We start from the raw sequence: 22,120 nt of genomic DNA on the forward strand, positions 1-22,120 counted from the left end.
CATAAATGGCATTTGAGGCTGCAAAACATAAGAAAAAAAAGAGGAAGTAACACAGTACTGAAGAAAAGTCTTTATTAGCAGTGCATTTACATTCATATAACATTTGCATAGTCATTGTTGCATACATGGTTTACAATCTTAAAATTGAAACAATAAGATACAGTAAGGAAAGTTACTGCATCATGATGAGTGTAGTGACTCTCTTCAGGCCTGAACTTCTTCTTAAGGTCAGTTTGAGAGATCCACGACATATGCTACATCAAATAACTAAGAAATTACAAGAAACAAACCAGGTTTGAGGTTGCAATTAGTTTGATGTAATTTGCTCTAGGTTGCTGGTCTGTGCTCAGTTTCGGTTGGAAAAGTTAGGCTGTTTTCTGTCAGTTTCACTGCAGCCTTTTTTCTGCACATTGTTTTGACATCATCATGTGCCAGCTGCCACAAAAAAACAATGCTGTTTATTCAGGCTGAATGCAAAGTGTAGTTTAGAAATAGTGCAAGTATATTGAGAGAGATTAACAGGCAGTTTACGTAGACTGTTGCGGTAAAGAAGGAGCTGACTCAAAGCTGTAGATTTATCAGCTGATCTACATGCAGCCCTGACCAATAGGGTCATAAGCTAGAGGTAGTGACTGAAACATGACAAGGAGCCTCAGTAGGGTGACTGGACTCATCCTTAGAGACAAGGTAAGGAGCCGAGACATCCAGAGGAAGCTTGTCGTAGAGCCGGTGTTTCTTCACATCGAAAGGAGCCAGTTAAGCTGGTTTGGTCATCTGTTCAGAAGGTCTCCTAGTGTTAATTTTTTGGGGCCATGTCAAGCTGGCAGACGATCCCAGGGATTGTACAGTATATCTCATTTGACCTCTGGCTCTCCCAGGAGCAAGACCCTCTGGACTAACTTGCTTATGATGGACAGATGGATATGATTGTACAGAACACAAAGTCGATGCAAAGACAAGTGGAAACAGACTTGCTGTAGAAGGTGTAAGAGGAGCTGAAGACACATTTTCACTAGTGGTTACAAGAAAATAAACTTTGAGTGTTGGTAGGAGGCGAGATGTCTGGTTTCTCATACCAAAGTCCTATATTTCTTACAACAGGTCTTTGATACCAAACACAGAAAAGCACACAAATTCGGTGTAGAGCAGTCCATGACCACAAGTTCCACGGGAAGCTGTGTGAGTGTTGTAATGTATGTTGATTTCTCATGAAGCTTGTGGTCAATGTTTAACAAAACTGAACTTTGACTCAAAATAGTTTTGGCACTGATAAAGAAGACTAAAGTCATGATAACAACAGTTTTTCTTTCGAAGACGATGATGAAAATGTTTTGGCATGTCTGAATTCCCAAACTTTCAAAGATTTAGTGCCAGCAAATGGGATCAGAACATCTAGAGCCGGGGAGAAGATCAGCAATGATACCTGCTCAGAAAATTCACTTTTTTTTATTGCTTACGTTCTAATGTAGCTGGTTGCTTTAATGAACTTCTAAAAGTGCTTGAATTAATGACAGTCTAACCATCTGACTTCAATACATTGAGTTTTGTGATAACTGAGCAAACACAATGAACACAGAGAGGAGATCGTCTTGTCAACTAATGTAGTTAGATGCTTCGTAGGATTAATGTTGGAATGGTCCAGATAAAAGTCAACCGAGACAAAGAAAAAGACAATATCAAAAGTTTAAAACTAACTCGAGGCATCAAAACAAAATTGCAACAGCATTATGTATGGACTCTAACCTGTTACCCAACCACAAACTGGCAAGAACTAAGCCTCAAAGAACCGCAGAACACCAAGTCTATCTGAGTCAGATACAGTATGTGCCATCCTTTACATGCTGTTCAGTGTTTTGTCATACCCACAGTACTCTATATCAGCTTCAGAGACAGTAGCTGTTTGTCAGCCCAATTGAGATGAAGTAAAATTTTAAACCCAAAGTGTTGATTTGATTCCTCCAAACTGAGCTATATTATCAGTCTTTAAAAAGTCATTAACAGACAAATTTTTTTTAAATGATTTTCTTTTTTTCTTTTTTTTTTACAAAAACAGACTTGGTTCTCTTTTGTAGGGTAATAAACCCAATTAAAACATTCAGTTACAATATATTTTGAAATCATGAGCACCTTCACATGTATGTGCTGCGTCAGACCAGGATACCATATGTGTCACTTCCTGACAAACTGTACTTCAAGGGTATAATATAAGCTACAGTACAAAAAAATATGTATTTTATGTGTAGTATCTAGTGAAATAACAGCTTTTTGTTGACAACATCAACAAGTTACATGCCATCCGACGTAAACTTACTTCTTTTAAGAAAAGTAAAGGATGTTTTTAAACGCACCAATACCACATCTTAGTGATTATTTTCATATGGCTCTGTGGTACTGTTAGCACCCTTTGGTATTCATTGAAAAGCTTGGCTCCAAAACAAACTAAACAATCATCCTGGTCTGTTAAAATGCCAAACCTCTGTGTTGTGTAAAGTGCCATTTCACCCCTCGAAAAGAAAAGGAAGTGACATGTTTTACCCATTTGCTACATTTTAAACAGAGCAGCTGCCAGAGAAAAACGCTCTGTTTCTGATTCACACTGACATTCAAAAATGTTTCTATTTTAGTGCGCTGGATGTTCTAAATAAGAGTCAGAGGAAACAAGTATTACTCCACTCAAACACAAAGCTACATTGAGCAGCCAGTTAGCTACACTTAGCATGAAGACTAGAAAGTGGATAAATTATCATCTAGCCTGGTTCTGTCCAAAATTTGCAATTAAATTTAAATTTAAATTGTAAATGGAATAATGTATTATTTAATGGTGGAGTTATTTGCCAAACTAGGTCTGGGACAAGCACTTTTCATTTTTAAGCTGCTTTAGTCAATCAACAGAAAAAAATCTTTGATGAAAGTTTTGATTTTTGATTGACAAACTGGAAGAAATTTACCTGTAATTATAGTAAAAAAAGATCTCATAATTACAAGATCAGGATGTCACATTTACAAGGAAATTTTCTTCCATACTTTTGGTTTTTGGACCATTGGTCGGAGTAAAAAAAAGCAGTTTATAGAATCACACTGAATTCTGGGAACTAACCATGAACTTTTGGTGTTATTTTACAAATCAACATTAAGTGATGATAGCCTAATATTCAGACTAAATTATTATTTTTTTTCCTTAAATCATCCAGCCATTATGTTCATGCTAGCCGTAGCTGTAGCCATTGATTTAGGAGCATTATCTTTGTCGTGCTGATGGCGCATACACTCACATAATAGTAACACCCACAGTTAAAATCAATCTTGAATCAAAACATCATAGTGACTATTGTGTTGAAAAGTAGCATCTTTCAGCAGCTGCATCTTAATTGACTCCTTCTGTAAGCCTTAATCATACCATTACCGTCTTTACTAGTGATAAGTTCAACAGGAGCATCAATAGCATCAGTTGGCGACTGCAGCCCAATGGTGACGCCGCACTCTTCCCTCCCTCCAAACGTTCACCCTGCTCGTCCTCCCACTCTGTCCTCTTCCTCTCCTGCTCATCATCATCCTCTCTGTCCTCCCTCCACGGCCCATCGTCCTCCCTCACTTTATTGATGCTGTCGCAGCGTTCGCCCTCGTGGCCTTCGTAGCAGTGGCAGCGAAACCGTTCAGTCAGCATTTGCAGTTCATGCTGCGAGTGCCACCCGGTCACGACAAAGTCCCCGTCACCAGAGGGATGGATCCGGTAGCTGTCGGCACTCAGGTGGAGGTAATGGTGGGCGTGAGGGTCCCGGCGAACGCAGCGGCCATTGCTCTGGCACATGAGGTCGCTGCAGACTTCGGCGGCCCGTGTCACGTTGGTGATGTACTTACCCAGGCGGTGGCTCACGAAGGACTTCACCACGGTGCAGTTGTGCTGTGAAAAAAAGTATGATATTCATTCATTGATTTACTGGTTACTTTAAGATAGCTGGAAGCACATCTTTCCTCAAAAGTGATTGATGGCAAACATCTGCCTACTCCCACATCCAGCATTATAGAAAAACATCATCATCCTATTTAAGTTGTGTTTGAGTCCACCAGATGAATTAAAGTCCTTATTTCCACACCTTGTAGCTCTGGGTTGTTTTTTTTAGCCTATTTTAGAACCTAGTTTTGGTTTCATGGCATGTTAACCTCAGTTCTGTATTAAACATGACCATGATCTTTCCTTAACCTTAACCACAGGTTTCCAGTGCCTAAACATAATCATACAAAAGTTAGGAAGCCACCAAAGGTGTCATTTGGTACAAAACAAAATATTTAGGTGAGATTATGTGGGAATTGATCTGTAAACAAGCAACACGGACAGTTGCATGTCTGTAATTCATTCTGTTTGGTTTGCTAATCTGTTCCTTATGTATTCTAACCTAATTAATATAATACTTTTTTGTTTTTCACCACATGACCCCTGAGGAGCTCTGCAGATATTATACTGCAAGATGGTGTAAAACAACACATTAGTTAACATTTACAGTCTGCATTGCATTTCCTTTAAAGCACATTTTCTGTTGCAAATAAATTGTACGATAACCAATGTAGATTGAAAAACTGAGTGCATAAATTTAATTTCCTTTCCTAAAACCAGCTGAATGTTAACAACAAGAAGATGATCTTTCAGCTACCTGCTCATCTTGATCATTTATTATATTGTATTATGAAAGTTTTCAATTAATGTGTAATATAAAAAATGTTTCTATGTGACTGGGCTAGATGATCATGTTGCTCCATGTCTACAGGATGTGGAGACAGGAAGCCAACATCATGCTGTGACTCTTATACCTCGATGAGCAGTTTGTCTCCCCCTTGTGGACAACAATAATAAATTAAGGCTGCTTTAACTCGTCCAATCTGAAAGTAACAGATATACTAAAGCCAAGATTATGATGGTTGACCTCAGATTGTGTGAAACAAACATGTGTATAATACTTATACAAGAGCAAATGGATCTTCCGCTACAATAACACACATGAATAGTAGGTACATTTTCTTTGTGTAACAGGAATTGTTAGCCGACAGAGTGTCGGGGGGCAGAGGCGACCTACCCTGGACGAGGTAAGGTTCAGGTCTCCCCAGATGACGAATCCCGCAGCTCCCAGGGCAGCGCTCTCCCCGATGGTGTGGATCAAGTCTTTCTGCAAGAAAACACACAGGTACAACCATCACTGACACACATAAACATTTATTCTTTCTACCTCTGTCACCCAAAACTTAAAGGAAATGGTCCTTTAGGGTTTTAGCAGATGCTTATGAATGAAATGAGTTTGTGAAAACATACCAGTTTAACATCTATGCAGGAATATAGACAGTTAAATGCATTAAATGTGACCACAGATAAAATGTATCTCACTTTGATAAGTAAGATACTTTTACCTCGACATTTCAAAGCTTATTTCTAAAACTACTTGCTGAATCAGCAGATCAGTTTTCTTTATCTGATTTTCTGTGTATCTCCACTAGTTATCGCTGTGTACGTTCCTCCATCAGCTGATGCAGAGGCAGCAGTGGACACCATCCACTCCACTGTGTCTAAACTGCAGACTCAGCATCCTGGTGCATTTTTGGCAGTTACTGGAGACTTTAACCAGTCTGGATAAAGTACTGCCAACTTTGCACCAGTATGTTAACTGCCCCACACGGAACAATAAAACTCTGGACTTACTGTATGCTAATGCCATGGATACTCACACTGTAATTGTGGCTAATTACCTGAGCTATTGTTGCAAATGGAAGATTGAATACAATATGTGACTTATTGTGCCGTGTTACCATTTTTAAGCCTTTTCTTTTTCCTCCATATTATCTTTCTGAGGAAGTAGTGTTGATGTATTTGACAGTTATTCCCTGTTTTGATCGTGTTGTTTGAAACTTCTAATTACTAGAAATGATGAATTATCCATCTTGATGTTATTGTGTTGTCATAAACGTTTTACATAATCACTGGTCACGCTAAAGGAGGAGGGGCAGCATTTTACCTGTCAGACTCAGATTAAAGCAGCAGGCCCGTCTTACACCACTGCAGTGAAAATGTCCATAACTTCAGTTAACAAAGAATCATAGCTCCTGTTAAAGACTTATTTTAGTCTGCAGGCAATAAGCAGATGTGTGTGTTATTGCTGTGGCAAATTGATACAGTTTGTTTAAGTTAGTATCCTAACATGTGATCACCATTTAATTCCTATCAAAGTTGGAAGTGTCATTACTGAGAGTTAAGCAGCGCATGGTGGAACTTGGTGGAATTATTTCCGCTTAGGTCATTATGAAATGTATGAAATTCACACTGTTTAGACAAACCGGCCAAAGGTTTAGTTTCCAGTGTTCGAGTGTGTATGAGCAGGGAAGTACCCACGTTGTTGTGCATCGGTGTAGTGGAAATGTTAGTATGTATGGAAATGATGTGCTTAGTGCTGAAAACACAGTAAAACAGCTACATTGTTGTGTTCAACTCTGTCCTTACTGTGGTGAGGAAGGCCAGGGCCTCGTCTCGGTAGCCCAGCCTCAGGTACACGTAGCTGGGAAGGTCATACTCCTTTGACGTGAGCGAGGCGATGCGGAGAGACTCTCCGATCCTGTGCTGGGAGAAGTGCAGGTTGCTGATGCTGTCGGTGTGACTTTTCCTGATAGCCACGGAAGGAAAGAGCGCCGTGCTGCTGTTCCACAGCCACGCCAGGTCGTCATTCCTCAGCCTCTCCAGCACGGGGCAGAAGCCAGTGTAGTTCTGCTCATGCAAGTTGTAGTTGTGGCAGTCAGGGTAGAGGTAGAAACCCCAGAGGGCATTGGGTCGAAGGCGCGTCCCCAGCTGGATAGTCCTCTGCATGAACACCCTGGCGCTTTTCTCAAACCTCCGCCGCGCCAGTTCCTCCACCTGTGCCGAAGTCACATTGATGTACGCCTTCATAGTCAGCTCCCTTGACTTGCGGCGGTAAATGTCCTTTTTATGCCAGTTACGGCTCCACTGAGGCCTCCAGAACTCCCAGTCAATGACGGCCAGCCCGCGGAAGTCCTCTGCAGGGATGAAGTGGTTGATGTCCTGGTAGGCTTTCAGCAGGTGCACGTCCAGGCTGCAATTCTGGGGCAGGCCACCGTGCACGGCGTTGCCCTGCGGGGTGTAGTATGGGTAGTAGCCCAGCCGGTTGGCGTAGAAGATGGTAACGTTCTGACCCGTCCAATCAGCACGCGGGCTCCCATGGATGTGGAAGAGGTGGTCAAGGTTGGTGGTAACATTGTACTTTATGGTGCACATGTCCAGCGGGGCATTCCAGGCAGCGATGAAAGGTTTCCGACCAATCAGAGGCAGCTTGGCGGGTTTCTGACCAAAGGCGGCATGGAAAAACAGAAGCAGCCAGGAGCAGGTGAGGACTACAGGTACAACGTGTTGGGAGGAGGATGCCCCACCCACTGGCACCACAGGCATTCTGGGGTTCAGGAATTGCTGCTGTCAATCATCCTGAGGAGAGATTGATAGGGAGAAAAGAAAAGAAAAAAAAAAAGGTTGTTTTTTTATTTCCATTTCTAACATGGAAGCTTTCCCCAAGCGCATTTTACAAATTTCTTTTGTCTCACAAAATGTCAATAGAAATATGATTAGATGATTATTCACCCATCTAAGGTGAGATATTCATATACATACATACATACATACATACATACATACATACATACATACATACAGTAAAGTATTTGAATAGTAAGGCTTGTTCCAAATCAGCTCCATGTCAATCTTATGGTAAACCTTTGAACAGGTTTGTTCTTTAGGGTGATAAGGCAATGCACCACTGAAGGGAAAAAGGGACGGAATTATATTATGTCAAATTCCACCACGGTGTTACACTAGCTGTGACTGTTGTAGACAATTTATCTTGCCTCCGAATATAATAGTCCAAGCAGCATCAAGTTGTGTCGTGGGGATTTTCGCCCCTTTTGGATGATTTTAGTCTCTTTTGGGTCTGGGTGGACTATGTTTTCGTCATATGTAATCTGCTGTGGGTACCCGAATTGCAATCTAGTGGTTACTTAACTATTTGCACTGTAACTGTAGTGATTAATATGTTATGCCTACATACATTTTTTTGTTTAAGAAAAACATGAATAAGGTAGAAAATACATTTTGCAGATCTGCTGCACCTCAAATAAAATGAGCGACTGAATAAGACCATTGTGCAACTGAAAACCAAATTCAAATTCAATTGTAATATATTTTATTCATGGTAAAGCAGTTCTATTTATTTTGAAAATGGTGATGCTCACAATGGGTTGTTCAGTTGTTCTTTGTAGGGACAACATGTATACTGGACTCCTAAAGAAGACTATTAAGAACCAATCATTGTCTTATGCTGCAATCTAGTGGTGACTTTTTAAATGTTCGACTCAGTGTATTAATATAAACTGTTTCAGTGCAGGTTCCTGGTGGATTCTTTTTTTTTTTTACCCATAGTTCTGAACTTTTATCTGTTTTTCTATAAGTCGATGCCTGTTTCATTTTTTTTGTTCATCTGCATTTCTTTCCCAAAAAAATGATTATCAAATTAAATGATTGGTGAAAAGAAAGAAGCAAAACTAGATCAGTTGCTTGAGTCATTGGCTCTCCTTTGTGACAAATTGGTGTTTTTCTCTGTATCATGATTGTAAAACTGAGATCAAGAGCCCAGGGGGACAACAAAAACTAGAAAACTCTGAAGGACATTTAAAAAAAAAAAAAAAAAAATCAAACATTTGCACAATACATTTACAGATTAATCGATAATGATTATTAGTTACAGCCCTTTGTGCAGAAACAAATTATCCATGAAATTAGCCATTGATATTTCTGCTATAAGGCTAACCATTATTTTTATAATTATTATTATTTTTTTTTATCAGTTTATCTGCAGGTCATTTTTTTTTTTTTTATAGTTGTTTTTCTTTGGACTACATTTTGTCTGACTAACAGTCCAAAATATCTGATTTACTGAAAGGAAGACAATGAAAAGCAGCAAATTCCCAAATCTCAGAATGTGAAACCATCACTTAAATAAAAAAAATTACAGTTTTGATAGACTATTGAATCAATCAACCAATACGTATCAGATTTTTCATGAGTAATTTCTGATATTAAGCCGGTACTAATTATAATTCCACTGCATTTATAACCTCTATTGTTTGTTCTTGTTGTTTTTGAATCCTAAATTCAACTATTGCAGCAACTTTTATCTTTTTTTTTTTTATTATTATTTTTAGGCTAAAACGATTTAATTCACTTTTTTTTAGGACATAATTAGTTTGTGGCCTGTAGCTCAGGCACCCAAAGGTCAAAGGATACAGAGAGGAAGTCAGTTGACACCCAAGGATTGGAACGAGGACTTCAGCCGGACACATCGCAGCTTTCCTGTCCACATCTAGTCCTCCTCTGACCGGAGCTGAAGCCTCAGACCATAATGACAGGCTTCCCTGCCAAAGATCTCGAGGTTCTGTGTTTGCTGTGTCTCTGCATCCCATACACAGCTTTCTGAAGCAAACATCCAGTCAGACAGCGGACAAAGACAGCAATCACGTGTCTGAATTCTCTACCTCAGACATTTCAGTTGACTTTCCTTGTGACTCTCAGTGAAATTCAAAAGTTTACTTATTACGTCACCAGTCGTGTTGCATCTTAACACTGGGTTTGACCCATAATAGCAGTTTTTAACAATCATAACATTATTTGGACATGCATTATTTGCATTCCCCCAATCGTCCGCTGGGATAGACTCCTGCCCCTTTTAACCCTGTTCAGGATGAAGTGGGACGAGATAAGGGATGGATGAAAGGATTTTTTTTTTTTTTTATAAAGTACTGTGTACTTTATTTTCATTTCATGTAACATTTAAAAGTATTTGAACAATGTTTATTCTCGAACTTTGGATGTTGTTTCCTTCATCACACGCCATGTTAATTTGTAACATTCTACTCTCTTAAAAACTTGTGATAAACCATTAGCTTGCCAGCTACTGTCATTGTGCTGCAAACACTGTAATTGTAATTGATAATAATCGTTAGTTTAAATCAATCAATGGATAATTTTTTCAACAATGTCTTACTTTAAATGCTAAAGCATTAGCATGGCGAATCTACGATCTCGGGACGTTTACGCCGAAGTGTTAGCATATACTTATCTTGAGGAATAAGTCAGATAAATGTTATGTTAGAGTTTCACTGTTTATGTTTTCACTTCTATTATTTTAAAATCCTATTAATGCCTTTTTATATTGTCTTCACTGTACAATAAACTCGCCGTCCCTCCTTCACCTTTTACTTCACAGTCACACATTTTCATGAAGAGTACTGTCAACTGAAGTGCAACCTAAACCATAGGAGCATGGGACAACTCCTGCCTATATCAAAAATGTTTGTGTACATTTTATAGATGATGCTAAATGTAGTAAAAAAGACAATTAGTTTTCAGTCACCTGGTAACATTCAGTCTAAACCAGTAAACACAGACAGTAATGTGTTTACCACTTCCAATGATTAGAATACATACTTACAAAAAGTATTGTCATCAAACCTGCGGACAGAGGAGTCAAAGGATCTCGTTTGACGTTACAGTGAGCGTATTGTTAGACTGTATAAAATATACTGTTTCTTATACCCTTGTACTACTGTGCAACTTCAGGTTTATACATCATAAAGGATCAGAATGATGGACTGTGTGCATAAGCTGTATTACTGCCTGCAATGTTCGTGTGTGTGCATGTTACTGGTAAAGAGGAACAGGTCACCATACCCAAAGATCTGAAGTCATCAGGAAGGACGCATACGCGCACATGATAACAAAGACATGGCGGTTGTCAGTTAGAACATGATGCTCAGTTACATGACACCAAGGCCAGAAAAACAAGTGCACAACAAACTCAGCAGGTTTCCTCCCACCTCGGGCGCTGTCTCACAGGAATGGCTGAGATCGTGTGCCGAGAGGCTGGGACTAGCCTGTGCACCAACAAGAGAGGGCCATGTCTAAACCACGGCCATGTCTAAACCACGGCCCCTTTCCAACAGTTTTTTGGACCAAACAGATAACAGCACATTTTCATATAAAATTCTGTATAACAGTAAGATGGCTACTCTTCTCTGGATCAATGTTCAGCGAGCTTAAGTGTGTGCTGCTCACGAACTGAGAGGTTTCCCTGTACAGGATGACTTTTGACTCTCCAATTGTTATAATAAATCAACTTGCAGGTTGACGATTCTCAGAGTAGTTCTTCTTTCACAAATCAACGAATGCGCTGACAGTATTACGTCACTTCCTGTCTACAACCATTGTGACTGGTGTTACTTCTCTGCTATTTCAGCTTCTTTTCCTGAATTATATGTATCTTAACTCTCTCCACACTTTTTCTAATCTCAAGTTAAAACTCACGCTTGCTCTTCTTGAGCAATTCTACTGTTAAATCTTTGACCAACGTTCACTAACTTGGTGTTTTGGTACTGCTAGCTTAGCAGTTAGCAATGGCTTCCCTCTCTCCCTCCACCTCTTCTTGTTTTTCCTGCTCGGTGTGTGACATGTTTAGTTACGACCCTGCCTCCCTTAATGATAATGCTACCTGTAATAAATGTAGTGTAGTCAGGGCTCTGGAGGCCAGGGTCATAAAATTAGGGTCGGGGGGGGGGGGGGGGGGGGGGGGGGGGGGGGGGGGGGGGGGGGGGGGGGGGGGGGGGGGGGGGGGGGGGGGGGGGGGGGGAATCGCGGCTGTGCACCATGCTAAATAACCAGCTAGCCGTAGGAGCTTCTCAGGGAGGGGGTGCACAGCTGTCCAGGGCTGCAGGCTTAGTCAGCCGGTCCCTTGTCGCTTGGTAGCTTGTCGTCTCCACCAACAGTTCTTCTCTTCTATCTCTATGCTGTCCTTTTCTCTCTCTGCTCTCCTCTCACCCCAACCGGTCGAGGCAGATGGCCACCCTCCTCTGAGCCTGGTTCTGTCGGAGGTTTCTTCCTGTTAAGAGGGAGTTTTTCCTTCCCTCTGTTGGAGGTTTTTCTCCCTTAAAAATAAGTTTTTACCCTCCTAGTTTATGTGGGAATTGATGAATTGTTGGGTTTCTCTGTATAATATTGTAAAGTCTTGCTGTAAGGACTTTAATGTGTTAAGTGCCATGAAATAACCTATGTTGTGATTTGGCGCTGTATAAATTGAATTGAATTGAATTGAATTGAATTGAATTGAATTGAATTGAATTGAATTGAATTGAATTGAATTGAATTGAATTGAATTGAATTGAATTGAATTGAATTGAATTGAATTGAATACATATAATGTAGTATTGTAGGATAGGTAGTTAAATGAAACATCTACAACTATTATTCAGTCATTATTTTATGTGAAGTTAAGCTTGGTATTCGGAAATAGCGTCCTTGAGAAATTGGAATTGAACAGGAATTTTCCCGGCTGAGTTGTCGGTTTGGAATCAAAGTATTTTCCCCCTCTTTGCATTCTTGCCAGTTTCTCACTGTAGGTTTGGAATTAATTTCATTGCTGCACTCAGTGATAGCAGATCATATTTCAAAGCAGTGTTACAGTAAATGTTTGAATGAATGGCTCTCAGTTCGAGCTGAAATCACTTCCATCTGAAGCCTAGCAGAGAGCAGACATGATTTGACCAGAGGAATGTGTGTGATTATTCTTTTAGTGGGTTTTCCGTTTGAGCTTGAAATCTCTGAGTTGTGCTCAAATCTGAGACTTCCTTGAAAATCAAGGTGTTATAGATCCGTACCTTTTGATACTTGTTTGTGAATACCATCATAGATTACATCACTTGTCACATGGACTGTGCACATCTGTAAAGATTTAAGCTTTAATTATTGGTTTGTCAAAGCATGGAAGTTTTCCAAAGATCTTGGAAAAAGTGTTTGATTCTGCAAGTGATGTTTTGTTGATTTTAGGACACTGATAATACTGAGCCATATAATGGCTTTTACATTGGTAAACTTGGTTGCCAATGTCTTCCAAAAAAACTTGTATAACCTTCACGAAAGTGTTTTCCCTGATCTGCCACCTCTATGGGTTGATTAGATTTGGTTACTGAAATTAAAACTACTTTGTTAAGGTTGGGGAAAGGTAGTGGTCATGGATAAAAGAAGTCAGTGGTGATTGTTGGGCTGAGAAAAGATGTCACAAGTGCTTTGCTTTTCAATCATACTTTGACAGTGATTCGGTGTGTGTTACACCCATCACGCAACGAATGATCCTTTTCATTCTAAATTTGATTAACCATTTCCGCCCAGGAGTTCCCTCTACTGAGACCAGTATTTTATAAATATGTTAAAGGCTTAAGGGGTCCAATCATGTAAATGATAAATTAAATCGGAACACAATCCATCTATTTACATGATTAACAAATGACCTCAGGTTTCTTTAAGATAAAACTTGTGTCTAAAAATAAACTTGTGTTAATTTGGTTCTCATATGCACAAAGACTCTGGGTCCACCTTAAAGTCTGAACTGAACCGAGCCTTTATATGCTGCGCCTCGTGGTTCTTATCAAAGTAAAAGACAGAAAGAGAAGCCTCCGATTATACACACTGGATTTTATGTTTAAAGTTTGGCTTTGTGTCAAAATGAATTATTTATCAGAAGTAGTTTGGAGCCGCAGGTCGATCTGGCATAGATTAAGATAAGAATTTGTTGATGTATGTGGTTCTTGTGGAATGCCTCCACTCATTCAACAAAACACAAGAAAGAGAGAGACCGTCTTAATTTTTAGTGTCTGTTGGAAAATTGGGGTGAATTTGAACCGCAGTTGCCTGTGTCTGAAGTTTAGAGGGTTGTTCTGGAGGAATGATTGCATACCATACTTGTAGTCTTCTGTAACTTCACAGCTGATCAGTTTGTGACCTCTTATCTCATGTATATAATCGTTGAATTGTTTGTTTCCTCTCGAAAATGTTCTGTTCTGTTGTAAGGACTTTCCTTTGTGTTAAGCTCTCTGAGGTGATTTGTCAATGTATAAATACAACTGAACTGAACTGAAGCTACAGGTTTACACAAAGATTGGAGGAAAGACTTTTTTTTTCTCTTTGAATGGCTCAAAGTGTTACTGTACAATGTTGAAAATCCTCAATAACCTCAAAGGAGCTAATTTTATACCATTTACTTCATGAACACGAGGGAATCTTATAACGAAAGACCTCAGGAGTAACTGCAACCGACAGTTTGATGGAGGCATTTCTGAGAGGATGGAAAGAGGAGCACAGTCTGTGCACATTCAGAGATGCCAGGAGCGGAAGAAGCAGGTCCTTGGTTTGATGTTTGGGAATCGAGCCGAACCCCCGATGGAGGTATGATGGGCTGGAGCCAAAATTACAGATTCCCTCACATGCCATCTGTCACATAAATATGTCCAAACACCGACCGGACGTCAACAAGTCACATTACTATTCACTCAGATTCAGATTCAGGAAGCAGTTGACATGTCATGCTTAATCTTCCTCGCTTATTTCTTTTAATTGTTGCTGCAGTTTTTGTTAACGTCAGCACGTAAAAAAAATAAGATTTGGCTGTTCTTGACTGTATTTCCAATAACCTACACATAATGAAATGTTTGCATAAAGAGAGCATCAAATAACAATGGTGCTCTTTGTTCCGACAGCAAAGTTTACTTTTCTATATGAAGCAGAACTTTGGATCTTCTCTTTTTTGATCTGTTTAAATACAAGCTGCAACAAACATAAATAAACATACAGAATTATGCATAAACTAATTCTATGAATTATTGAATAACCTCTAGATTAATATTCAACTAACAGATTGATCATTTTGTCCCAGAGGTCCCAGAATCAAGGTGTTGTCGATGGTTTTGTTGAACCACTTAGCAATAATATAATAAAATGATGTGGAAAAAATACAGTATGCAGCAAGCAAGTAGAACAAAAAGTCATAATGCAATCAACCTGATGTGATCAAGGAGTTCAAAGTTAACCTTGTGGGTCACAAGGTCATTCATATGATATGAAACCATAAAAAACATGTTTCTGCATCGTAAAATTATTTTTTTCTGTTTATTAAAAACTTTTTTTTCTAGTTATCAGTAGATAGTGTTATCACACTTTTTTTTTTAAATATAGCAACTTGATATGGAGCTTTGAACTGCTCACATCTCATGAAACCTATTTCCAAAGTTGACATGCCAAAAAAAGGTCAGGGGTCACTGATCCATGAGGCTAAAATTAGAGATCAGCTTTGTTCAAATCTAAAGGGTTCATCATCAGGGGAGGAGGAATGAGCTCAGAATTTTTTTTCCCTCCTTAGGTACGTGGCTAGGCAGCATCCTGGTCAGAAGCCTGAACTTCTTAACTTAAGCACAGCAGCCCTGAAAGCAACTGTAGGACCAGATGTAAACTTGGAAAATGTCTCCCCTGTTGAGCTCTCTGAGTTAACTAGAATTATTTCTTCATCTGGATCCTCTAGCTGTCTGTTAGATCCCATCCCAACTAAACTTTTTAAGGAAGTCTTCCCTTTAATTAATACGTCCATATTAGATTAGATAAACCTATCTATTGTAACCGGCTATGTACCGCAGGCTTTTAAAGTGGCTGTAATTAAACCTTTACTTAAAAAGCCGACTCTTTATCCAGCTGTTTCAGGAAACTACAGTCAAATTTCCAACCTGACGTTTATTTCTAAAATCCTTGAAAAAGTTGTTGCAAATCAACTTTGTGATCATTTACAAAGGAATAATCTGTTTGAAGATTTTCAGTCAGGCTTTAGAGTTCATCATAGCACAGAAACAGCACTGGTGAAAATTACTAACGACCTTTTGTTAGCCTCAGATAATGGACTCGTCTCTGTACTTGTTCTTCTGGACCTCAGTGCTGCTTTTGATACGATTGATCATACAATCGTATTACAGAGATTAGAAGACATTACGAGGATTAAAGGAACTGCATTAGACTGGTTCAAATCCTATTTATCAGATAGATTCCAGTTTGTCCATGTTAACAATGAATCTTCCAGACAAGCAAAAGTTAGTTATGGAGTTCCACAAGGCTCAGTGTTAGGCCCAATAATTTTTACTTTGTACATGCTTCCATTAGATGTCATCAGGAAGCACTGCATAAACTTCCATTGTTATGCAGATGACACTCAGCTATATATTTCTATAAAACCAGATGAAACTAATCAGTTTGTAAAATTTGAATCGTGTCTAAAAGATATAAAGGCCTGGATGACCAAAACCTTCCTGCTTCTAAATTCAGACAAAATGGAAGTTATTGTACTTGGTCCGAAACACCTCAGAAACTCTTTCTGTAGTCACTTAGTTACTCTAGATGACGTTGTCTTGGCCTCCAGCAAAACTGTGAGGAACCTTGATGAGGATTTGTCCTTTAGCCACCATATAAAGCAAATCTCCAGAACTGCCTTCTTTCATCTATGTAATATTAATACAATCAGGAAAATCCTTCCTCAACCTTGCAGCTGATCCAAAATGCTGCAGCAAGAGTACTGACGGGATTTAGCAAGAGAGATCATATTTCTCCAGTTTTAGCTTCTCTTCACTGGCTTCCTGTTAAATCAATAATAGAATTTAAAATTCTCTTGATGATTTACAAAGCCCTACATGACCAGGCTCCATCATATCTCAGAGATTTTATAGAACCATATAATCCTAGCAGAGCACTTTGCTCTCAGTACGCTGGTCTACTTGTGGTTCCTAGAGTTTACAGAAGTAGAATGGGAGGCAGAGCTTCAGTTTTCAGGCTCCTCCCCTGTGGAACCAACCAGCTCCCAGTTTGTGTTAGAGGGGCAGAAACCCTCTCTAGCTTTAAGATTAGACTCAAAACGTTCCTTCTTGATAAAGCCTATAGTTAGGGCTGGCTCAGGTAGACCTGAACCAACCCTTAGTTATGCTGTTATAGGCCGAGGCTGCTGGAGGACCTCCTTACATGCTGAGCTTCTTTTCTTTCCTCCTACTCTTTAACTGACTCATACCTCACCATCTTTTTCTCTCCCATAGCTTTCTCTTATTGTCTGTTGTCTCCATTCAGTTCCCTCGCTCGCTTAGTTTCTCTTCTTTCTTTTCCAGATGTCCCGTCATGGAGCTGCATGTCTCTGCCCTGCGCTTGTCGTCTCCACCAACAGTTCTTCTCTTCTATCTCTATGCTGTCCTTTTCTCTCTCTGCTCTCCTCTCACCTCAACCGGTTGAGGCAGATGGCCACCCTCCTCTGAGCCTGGTTCTGTCGGAGGTTTCTTCCTGTTAAGAGGGAGTTTTTCTTCCCTCTGTTGGAGGTTTTTCTCCCTTAAAGAGGAGGTTTTTTTCCCTCATGTGGGAATTGATGAATTGTTGGTTTCTCTGTATAATATTGTAATGTCTTGCTGTAAGGACTTTAATGTGTTAAGTGGCATGAAATAATCTATGTTGTGATTTGGCGCTATATAAATAAAATTGAATTGAATTGAATTGAATTGAATTGAATTGAATTGAATTGAATTGAATTGAATTGAATTGAATTGAATTGAATTGAATTGAATTGAATTGAATTGAATTTAAACTAAATCAGCTGACCCTGAGCTCCCTCCTGATGTCTGAACTCAAAACCCAACATAGGTCTGTCCTGAGTCCACAGACCCAACTGAGAAAACTAACTTTTTTTATTCATTATACATGAGGATAGGAACTGAGAGAACATTGAGGCACATGCGCCATCGAGAAAATCTTGGAAATGGAAATGTGGTCCTTCATGGCAGTGCTTACAGGCTACAGTATAACACATATCAAAACAGTAATGTACATTAACGTCATCAGGACGTGTCAGGAAACATCATACATGGTCCTCTAGCAAATGTGATGCTCTTTTACAGCAGCAATTTGATCACATGCTAAGTCTTCATCTATACATTCCAGCTTTTGGTGCATGGACACCAAATAATTAGATGTGATTCTTCCCAGCACAGCAGATGTGTGTCACACTGGAAAGCAAAGAGATTCATAAAACTCATTAGGATTGATCCTGTGGACTTCATGAATATTCACATTTAATTTTAATGAGACTTGGATGAGCATAGGCAGCTACATCTTGCTCTCACCCAAAGTGTTGGACGAACCAACTGACGTTTCCTTCATCAGAATCCTCTGTTAGCATTTACAAAAAGGATTTTATAATGTTATTGTAGCATGAGTGAAAAGTAGTCAGAATTGCTGCCTGTACCACAGTTTATAATCTGCCTATAGTTAAAACAGGATATCCAAGTACCATGTTGATGTCCAACAAGTGCATTATCTTCAGCCTAATGATCATGTATTACTGTAAAATGTTTATCCAATGGGTTCATATGTAGTATTTCATCAGACTGAGAGCAGCCTCAGCACACAGAGGTGCCTGTGTGATTGTTCAACTTTACATGAACCCTGAAAACTTTCCAAATCGGACTGTAGCTTGTCCCCTCCATCATCGCCTCCATAATCACAACACTCAAAAACATGACTCTGCATCAGGACTTTCCATGAGTCATACACAAAGATAATTGAACCATGCTAACCAGAGCAAAGAGTGAAGCATTTTAACAAATGTTCCTGGTAACTGAATGTGGTCATGATTCATGTTCCTCACATCAGAGCATTAAAACAAAAGCAGGAGGAGAGGAACCACCAAAGCTAAAATCATTCCACTCGGCGGAGCCAGAGCTAATCACAGCGGCTGGTGAGCACTGGGGCTTCAGAAATCACTATGCCACGACGAAGACTATTGGCGAGTTCGGGTGGATTTGTCAGATGGAGAAAACAGATGGATAACCAAAGAGAGAAGACAAACATGGAGATGAAAGTATGGTAAAAGTGGGGCAGAAAAACAATGTTGTTTTCAGGATCTGATATTTCTTTTCCAAAATTTTTGTCTCAATACGTCAGCTCTATACAGCAGATTCCTGTTAGTTTGGTTTGGTTGGCCAGAAGATGGTGAGAACGTGCGAATCAGAAGAAAATAATTAAAGGATGTGAAAATCTTATGTTTTATTATTAATACGTGTTTTTAGTGAAGCATTTTAGAAACAAATTTGGAGTCTAACTTGGGAGAATATTGAAATATAACAAGCCTCCATAACCATCACCAGGCCAGAGTAAGATTTGAAAAACATTTGCAAAAATTTACATTTTCACTTCTGCCTAATCCAAAGTGTAAAATAGAGAGTAAATAACAGCCTTGAAACAATGAGTCAACAAGCTTTGATCTCGTTAAACCTGTTTTAAGACTTCTCAGCAACAGCTCTACCAAATGTGATGCTAAAGTAATTAAGCATAACAATGCTACACCCATTTAATCACTGTAGTACTAGGTGGGGTCTTCACTTAAGGCTCAGCAGCCTTCTAAAAATAGCGGTGGGTTGTGTAGCAGGATACAGTCTGGTCCCCAGTACAGGGACCTCCCCCTGGGTTAAAAATAAATTCAGCGTAAAGTTTTTTATGATGGATCATGCCCACCTCTGGTATTATATATACATCCAATGTAGAGTTGGAGCAGTACAGGATTTTTGAGTCACATACCAATGCCGATATTTTAGAGTTAGATATTCTCTGATATATTGTCCAATATGTAATTTTTGAAGAATTTTAAAAGCATGCGTGTACGAGGGTGGATCAAAAAAAGTTCAGAGACTGATCAACATCAACACCTGTGTCACACAAGTTTTTGTGACCAGTGGTATGTGTGTATTTGCAATTTCAAGGAGTTTAATTTTGTGTCAAAGGAAATCTCTCTCCTCTTTCCTTCAGGAAACTCACTGAACAATTTACCTGGGTGAGGTGTTTTCAGTGGGATTTTTATTGGGCAGAACATCACTGTCTAAGACCAAACAAAGCAGACAAGGTGAAAACCAGGTCGGTTTTCTTTCATTTTCTCAGGGTTGTGCACCGTGAACTCGTCCCCCTGGGCCAGACTGTCAACACAGAGTTCTACTCATGACGTTCTGGGGCGTCTGAGGTACAACATGTGGTGCAAACCACCTGAGCTGTGGCCCAGATGTCACTTGGGTTCTCCACCATGACAATGTGCTCACAGTACATTGAAAACTCAACTGGACAACACAATCGTTGCTCTCCATCAGCAATACTTGTGAGATTTGACTCCCTGCAACTTCTTTCTGTTCCCCTAAAAATCAGACACAGAATTTGATGTGCGCTCTGCCCTTAACATTCAGGTCCATGTTGAAATTATAAATGTTCACGTACCTCACGTCACAAAAACCTGTGAAACACAGGTGCTGATGTTGATTAACTTGGAATACTTACTCATGAGGCTCACTGCTTCCCCCTGCACATCAATGTGCTGCGCTGCATTTGCACACAGCGGGAACAGTCTCTGAACTTTTTGATCCGCCCTCATATTTCCATTTCCCCAAAATTGTATCTTCAGATTATTCTACCTCAGTGGAAACTTTTTACTCCATTAAATTTATTTGACAGGTACAGTTACAAGACTTTATAGTACATACAAAACATAGGCTTCCCTTGTAATATATAACGTACTATAATAAATTACAGACTTTTCAGTTATTGTGGCTGGTATGTGTTATCCATAAGTAAAACTAACAGAAAAAAAAAAAAACAGAAGACCCAAAACAGTTTTTATATTGCAGGAGGTAATAACTATAAACATTGCCTTATAATTGAGATAACCGAATTTTAGTATAATTTAAAACACTTTGAAATGACCCTTCTGTGTATTGACTTGTATTTGATACTTTTAATACATCCTGCTGGTAATACTTATGTGACTTTGACTTGTGACACTGTTGACACTATTTTCAAATTGCTGTAATTCCACTTTTACTTCAAGGATCTTGAAGAATACATCCACCACTCACTGTTACATATGCAGTTGAATCCTCTGATGATATTGTATCATCCAAGCTGGAAAAAGTATATTAAAAACTACTGAAAATCACTACAAGGATCTCATTCATAATATTTTCCTTGTTTTATGACTTAAAACAGTTAGGTTTCTCTCAGATTTCTTAAAAAAATATTTAAAAAAAACAGGCACTCTTATTGTATATTCCACCAGTTTCTTCTGCTGCTGTAACTTGTGAGATCAACACAATGCAGCTGAAATAAACATAATCTCAGTCTGATTTCTCCTTATCATCCAATGTTAGGATCAACTATAAAACCAGATGTGATTTTCTTTTACAATATTTATCATAAAATGTCAGTACACTGCGTATGCTAATGATGCATGCATCTTTTAATTGGAAGAGATTTGTCTGGTTATCCTTGGTCACCAGAATTCCCGAATTAGACAGCTGAAGGTAGCGGATCATTCAGATTAACTTTGCTTGACTCATTTCACTGCAGAGCTTCAAATGCACATTCCTGAAATCCTGTTAACTGATCAAGACTGCCAGCTCCACCTTTTGATCTTTAACCGCAGACAACTTGACCCCCTGTCGCTCCATGGAGGGCAAGACTGAAAAACAACAAGCTCTCATAAATAGAGAAGAGCTTTTTATTGGCAGCTGTGATGAACTTCCATCCAACCGCTCTCACTGACATTCCTCGAAAACCGTGACCTCCGGTGTTGTTGGTTTTTTTCTCCACGTAAGTCGTTATGAGTAAAGCATCTGCTAAATGATTGAAATTCAACATGAATGTGACTTTTTAATTCCTCTGTTATAACTGAGGCACAGCTTTTACCTGATGGAACACAATATCAGTCAGAGACTTGAAAAAAATGGGCTGCTTTGTATCTGATTTCTAAATGAGAAGAACTTTCTCTACTGTGAGGGTTTTGTTAAGCATGAGCCAACATTCCATGCATGACAAGGCACCCCCGCCTCCTTTTCCTTCCTGCACTACCCAAAACACTCAAGACATGCTGTAACACCCAGGAGTTACCGCCTCCCTCTGGATTTAAAAATACACATTATCTTCCTCCTTCTGGAAAAAACTAAATCTGCAGGAAAGTCAAACTGAAAGAAAGTCTGATAAAAAGAATAAAGCGTTCAAGAGTTAGATGGTGAAAACATGCAACCAGAACTCACCTGTAGAAGCTGGGGTCTCTTCTTCAGGGGTCACAGCAGGGGTCATGGTGGCCCTCTGCGCCATACGTGCAACGGGCCTGCATTCATTCCCTCCGTTAGTCTAAAATACAAGCCAGCC

The 22,120-nt window shown here is 39.4% G+C and overlaps 1 protein-coding gene across 1 annotated transcript; it reads right to left on the reverse strand.

The window, feature by feature from the left end:
- Positions 1–50: 50 nt before the first annotated feature.
- hyal4 (hyaluronidase 4) lies at positions 51–22,120 on the reverse strand. The gene is made up of 4 exons (XM_069718730.1): positions 22,003–22,120; positions 6,482–7,471; positions 5,070–5,159; positions 51–3,901 (listed from the first exon to the last, which is right to left on the reverse strand). Exons 2-4 carry the CDS (start codon positions 7,436–7,438, stop codon positions 3,392–3,394), a joined length of 1,557 nt encoding a protein of 518 aa, XP_069574831.1. The 5' UTR covers positions 7,439–7,471; positions 22,003–22,120; the 3' UTR covers positions 51–3,391.

The sequence above is a fragment of the Brachyistius frenatus genome, unplaced genomic scaffold (genome assembly GCF_029030835.1).
Source record: "Brachyistius frenatus isolate BFR_SWC_R1_liver_20210118 unplaced genomic scaffold, ASM2903083v1 Contig_197, whole genome shotgun sequence".
Taxonomy (NCBI): domain Eukaryota; kingdom Metazoa; phylum Chordata; class Actinopteri; family Embiotocidae; genus Brachyistius; species Brachyistius frenatus.

What these genes read in the sequence shown, in the direction of transcription:
- hyal4 (XM_069718730.1), bottom strand. Translation starts at nt 7,438, where the DNA reads ATGCCTGTGGTGCCAGTGGGTGGGGCATCCTCCTCCCAACACGTTGTA. An exon ending in CCCTGGCCTTCCTCACCACA is followed by an intron (nt 5,160 to 6,481) that starts GTAAGGACAGAG and finishes GTTTTCTTGCAG; the next exon opens with AAAGACTTGATCCACACCAT. An exon ending in TGAACCTTACCTCGTCCAGG is followed by an intron (nt 3,902 to 5,069) that starts GTAGGTCGCCTC and finishes TTTTTTTCACAG; the next exon opens with CACAACTGCACCGTGGTGAA.